Here is a 5,595-nt window from a genome sequence, read left to right as displayed (position 1 = left end):
CCCCCCAGCCACTGGGGGCGTGCATTGTTCATGGCCTTCATACCCCTAACCATATGAGTGGCTCTTGTCTGAACCCTCTCGAGGTTGTCCACATCTCTCTTGAAGTGCGGTGCCCAAAACGACGCAGTACTCCAGCTGTGCCCTGACCAATGCCACATAAAGGAGAAGTACCACCTCCTTGGACCTGTTTGTCATGCACCTGCTAATGCATGATAAAGTGCCGTTAGCTTTACTGATCACTTTGTCATATTGATGACTTGTGTTCATCCTGTAGTCGACAGTGACTCCAAGATCCCTTTCCACTGCTGTACCGCTGAAAAGGTCCCCCCCCCCGAGCCTGTAAGCGTGTTGATGATTCCTTCTTCTTAGGTGCAGCTCCTTGCATTTGTCCTTATTGAACTGCATCCTATTCTGTTTCACCTGTTTTCCCAAGATCCGTCTGTCCAGATCCACTTGGATTCTTTCCCTACCTTCTGGTGTCAACTTTACCCCATAATTTGGTATTGTCTGTGAATTTGGACAGAGTGCTTTCCATGCCCTTGTCCAAGTCACTGATGAAGACATGGAACAGCACCGGTCCAGGGACTGAGCCTTGTGGGACTCCACTGCCCACATCTTTCCAGGTTGATACCATGTCCTGTGGTCCTTGCATTCTGGCAGTGGCTGCAACTGCTGCAGTGACAGTGCAGGCTTGGGCTTCTGCAGCTGGAGAATTGGCTTGCTGCACACCAGCTGGAACAGCCCTATAGCTCTGGCTGCCTTTTGGCCCCCCTTCAAAATCAGTACCTGCTCCCTCCCTTTCCTCCTCCCTCCCAATACATTACAGAGAAAAGTGATAGAGAAACCTAAAACTGGAAGATAGAGTGCTAAAGAGATTACAGGTAGCAATTCAGCACTAACAAGACATTGAGTTATAGACCTAGTAGTTTGCTAAGACTAATAAGTAGTTAAGTACTTTTCATTGTGGTTACTTGACAGATGCTGTTTCCCAAGAAGCAAAGAAGGATTTTAACCTTCCTGATCCATTCTCAAGCATTATTCTTAACCTTGAAAAAAGCTTAGGGGAAGCTTTGTCTTCTATTTTGGAGACTGAAATGAAAATCGCCTTTGGAAACCTTTGGATGGAGGTGATTACCTATATTGTCTTGCTTGATATTTGATACCTGCTTGATATTGTCTTTCTAATACTAAGAGTTGAAGAGTAAACTTTGGGCTCTGAGACATGTGTTTTTTTTTTTGTTTTTTTTTTTAATTGGCCGTGTTAATGACAAACAGGACTGATACCTTTAAAAGGCAAATCAAACCCACACTCTGCTTTTTTTGTTGCATTGTTTTCACAAAACTTAATTTTGCTAAAATATTTTTAAAGAATTATGAAACACTTTTTCTAACTTAAAAACTAAAAAGCAGCAACACAGCTGATACAATTATTATACTCGCTGTTCTTCCAGTACCTTTGTGCCAGTACTTAGAATTTTTAAGTTTTATTTAACCCATTAATGTGAAAGTGTGCTAATATGAAAGCAAATGTGATAGGAAACCCTTTATTTATCAATTTATTCTGTATAATTAAAGTTGAAATAAGACTAGCATTTTCATTAGTGGCTTTCTAGCAGTATCTTCAAATCAGGATAGAGAATTAGTTATGTCAGTTTAACACAAATTCTGGTATGTATGATGTTAGGTTTCTCTTTATATGTCTTGATACATGTAGGACAGCTTCAGTGTAGGCTACAGCGGTAGATGCATACTTGTCCTCACCCCAGCCCTACAGTCTTCCTTGCTATACTTGTAGGGCTCAACTGTACTTAACTTTACGAACTATTCCTTCAAGTAATTTGGTCTCTAAGCTAATGCCCTCTTCTGAGAATGTGCCAAAATGGATGTCAATGTTGATGTCTGTGATGGTGTATGGAAAGCTTTCTACTGGGTGTTGGGCTAGGACAGGGGTCTGCAACCCCTGGCACACGTGCCGGGCATGGCACGTGAAGCTATTTTGCTCAGCACACCACAGCCAGCCCCAGCTCTGGGTAGCTGCTGCCAGCGACGGAGCCCAGGCTGCTTCCAGCAGGTGGCTGCAAGGGGCCCAGGCTTCGTGGTTGGTAGCAGCTACAGAGAGCCAGGGCTGGCTGGGCTCTGGGCAGCTGCAGCAAATGTGGCAGGGCAGTGGGGAGCTCAGAGCAGGCAGCTTTCTGTGCCCCCCACTGTGCCCTGCCGCGCTGGGTTCTAACACTACTTTGCAGAAGTGGTGAGGGCAGCACAGCGGGGAGCACTGCTGGCATGTGCTGCCTCCCCAGAGCCCGGGGCCAGGTCTGGGGCTGGGAGGTAGCTGGGGCTGGGGCAGAGATGCAGCAGATATTTGCAGCTGGCCCAGGTTCTGGGTAGCTGCTGACAGCCATGGAGCCCGGGCTGGGGGCAGGGGCCTTGGGTGGGGGGCAAGGAACACAAGCAGGGCATCCTGCCATGTACCCCCTGCCCTCATTTTATTTTTCTGGCATGCCAGCACTCTGGCACCTTCCAAGCTAGGCATTGTAGGGTTTTTCGGCACTCTGCCCAAAAAACGTTGCCTACCCCTGGGCTAGGAACACGTGCTCATTCTGCACAGGCCACCGAACACCCATTTGACTTCTTATGGTCACTGCTAACCTTGAAGGATTTTTGAACCAGTAAACTAGAAGCAAAAGATTTTTGCATCTACTTTTTTCAATCCTGTGAGCCATCCACTTGCATAGAATATCACACAGCATATTTTGATATTGATGACTATAATAGTATACAGTATTACTGAGGTAAAATACAAATTTTCAAAATGTATACAAGTTACTAATGATAGTTTACACTTTTGTAGTATATACCAAAATGTTGTTGTGTTCAAGAATTCTCAAAACGCATTACAAACACCAGTATCTCGTTTTCACCAGGGTTTAGGGAAGCTACTACTATTCCTTTTTTCAGATAGGGAGCCTGAGGTATAGCGAGTGAGTTTTTTGTTAGTTTACACAGGAGTTTTGGCAGAGCTGGAATTTTGGTATTTTGACTGTAGCCTTAAGTCCATCTTTTCTGTTGTTCAATGTTGTAACTCTTTGTGAAGATGTTCCCCCCAAAAATCTCTTTTGTGAAGATGTTTATAATATTTTTTTCTTGGGAGTAACAGTGAAGTGCTGTACTGTCTGTATAGGAAGAAAGATGCCAGCTCTCTGAGTTAAAAAATTAATCTTTCTTGTTTAAACTCAAAAATCTTCTGGGTATATTATACATGAAATATGTCCTTCAAGGAATCCAGATAACATTTTTATACTCATGCATAGGGACCTATTTTAATTCATGGTCAGATAAAGGAATTTTTGTAGCTTAGTTGTGGCATGAAGAGCCAATTTCACAGGCACTTCCTAGCGGCCCTGCCCCTTGCTGCTGATTGGCAGAGAGGCCCCGGGGGGTGGGAGGAGGAGGGATGAGGGGATGTCCACCATCGTGGCTGCTGGTTGACCTTTGTGCCACCCTGCTAGCCAGTTCCTGCCCCTTCTGCGTGGGCTGCAAGGTAGCGAGGATTGCTGGCTCCCACTGGGGAGCCAGCATTTTGTTCTTACTAAGTTTTTTGTAGACAATTTTGCAGTTTCTGTGATATCGCAAATTAAGAGATCCCTACCCATGCACTGTGTCATACAAAGGTTAAACACCTTCTTGTATCACAGCAGAAACTAGATACCATTTAGAAAGTTAACTGAACAAGACAAGGATTTGTTATTTTATAGGTGCCCACCTCACCAGGAAAAAATTGCCTTGTTTGTCATTTTGGAGAACACCTTGGGTTTGTTTCAGCAAACATAAATAGCAGTAGAGAATAGCAGAGATAAAATGTACAAAGAGTGAATTTGTATTGAAAGAGAGTGCATTTTTTACTTCTCAATTTTAGATACTGTACCTAAAACCCCCATGGACACTAGCAGACTTGCTACAGTGCTATAAAAAACACTGGTTTGCTGTATTTGGACAGGTTGTGCCAAGGAGATTATTTGCAACTATTGAATACCTACACAATCATCTTTGTAAGGGTAAGAATCTTATGCGACTTCTATCATAATAAACTTCTAAACATAACCCCCAGATTTAGCTCAGGGCTTTCTCATCACAGATGTCGGCATTGCGGAAAGGTAGGTGTATGCTATTTCTCTGCTTTTCATTTAAGAATAATGTGAATTACGCAGTCCAGGGGTTGTCAACCAGGGGTACATATTCATACCCCTGGGGGTACTTTGAAAGGTCCCATAGGATATGTGGGGGCAGAGTGCTGCCACCCTGTGCTGCTGCCTCATCTCCTGCCCCCCCAGCTCTGCATCTGCCTGTTCACCCCCCTTCCCTACTCCCAGTACACTTATTAAGGGGGGGCTATCAGGGGTACACTTATTAAAAAAAGGTTGAAAACTCCTGACACTGTCTATTGGAAGAAGTTATACCTTGGAGAAAATTTTTATTTTAGATTTTCCTACAGGGTAATTCCAGCTTAAGAAAACTGGGATTCTTGCCAGCATCTGAATGACATTTTGGACAAAAAGAACTTTCGATATTAAATTATGCCAAAAATCAGAGGGGAGGAGGAAACTAAAGTGTTCTCAGATATGTCCAGATACTACAAAAGAGGGGAATATTTTCACCACTACTCATGAAAGTTAAAACATAAAGGTTTTTTCAGATTTTTGGTTTGTCTCAATTGTGGTAGTATTCTGGTGCTGTTTGTTTTGAAAAGGAAATGGAATTATGCCTACTGAACCTTGTAAAGTACTTTTGACATTTCAGTCCTTAAATCCATAGGATTTTCATATTCTCTGAAAGTAATCTTTCATAATGTGTTTCTTAATGTAATATTTTGGATTGTTTACATTTCTAAGTAGTATGGTAATGTCTTTGAAATGATAGTCCTGGTAATGATTTATATTTGGGTCCACCTTGGAATTGCCAGTTTCCTTATTGCTTGCTTAATTTTAATAAACTACATTAGGTTCTTGGGGCTTATTATTTTTAGCTTCTGTAAAAGTATTTCATTTTCCATCTTAATGTCTTTACCAGGAAAAATGATTGATTCCTTAATAGCTGGTACCCTGCTCCGGGAATCCAAAAAACTATTACATGCTTTCAGCTCAAGATCAGACTATGATGGTGTACTTCCCCAGGCTTTTACTCAGGTGAATAAACTGCTCCAGTCATTTGAAGAGGTAAGCTGCATGTCATTAAATGTTGGCCTAAAACAAATTTTAGATTTGCTGAGAACTCACACTACAAACTAGCTAAGGATTTGCTGCGGGTAGGTCTTGCCTGACCAATCTCATTTCCTTTTATGACTGGGTGACTTATCACCTGGACAAGGGGGAAGAGAGCGACGTTGTATATCTTGACTTTAAACAAGCCTTCGATCTGGTATCCCACAATCACCTCTTGGCTAAACTGGCTAACTGTGGCCTCGACCTCACCACAATCCGCTGGCTGAGGAATTGGCTCCGTGGTAGGACCTGGAGGGTGATGGTTTATGGGAGCCAATCGTCTTGCTGCGCTGTGACCAGTGGGGTCCCTCAAGGGTCTGTCCTAGGGCCTATACTATTT

General features: G+C 43.1%; 1 protein-coding gene across 3 annotated transcripts in view; it reads left to right on the top strand.

The window, feature by feature from the left end:
• Positions 1-5,595, top strand: part of SWT1 (SWT1, RNA endoribonuclease homolog) — a 98,529-nt gene that overhangs the window by 30,075 nt on the left and 62,859 nt on the right. For all 3 annotated transcript variants that reach the window (XM_019501247.1, XM_019501235.1, XM_019501240.1), the window contains exons 11-13: positions 979-1,127; positions 3,914-4,052; positions 5,065-5,210. In XM_019501247.1, coding sequence (XP_019356792.1) covers positions 979-1,127; positions 3,914-4,052; positions 5,065-5,210 — 434 coding nt within the window. The remainder of the gene's footprint in view (positions 1-978; positions 1,128-3,913; positions 4,053-5,064; positions 5,211-5,595) is intronic.

This window comes from Gavialis gangeticus, unplaced genomic scaffold (genome assembly GCF_001723915.1).
Source record: "Gavialis gangeticus isolate Ggan-Ray unplaced genomic scaffold, GavGan_comp1, whole genome shotgun sequence".
Classification (NCBI taxonomy): domain Eukaryota; kingdom Metazoa; phylum Chordata; order Crocodylia; family Gavialidae; genus Gavialis; species Gavialis gangeticus.
Note: the sequence above shows the minus strand (reverse complement) of the source record. Positions and strands in the feature narration are given on the sequence as shown.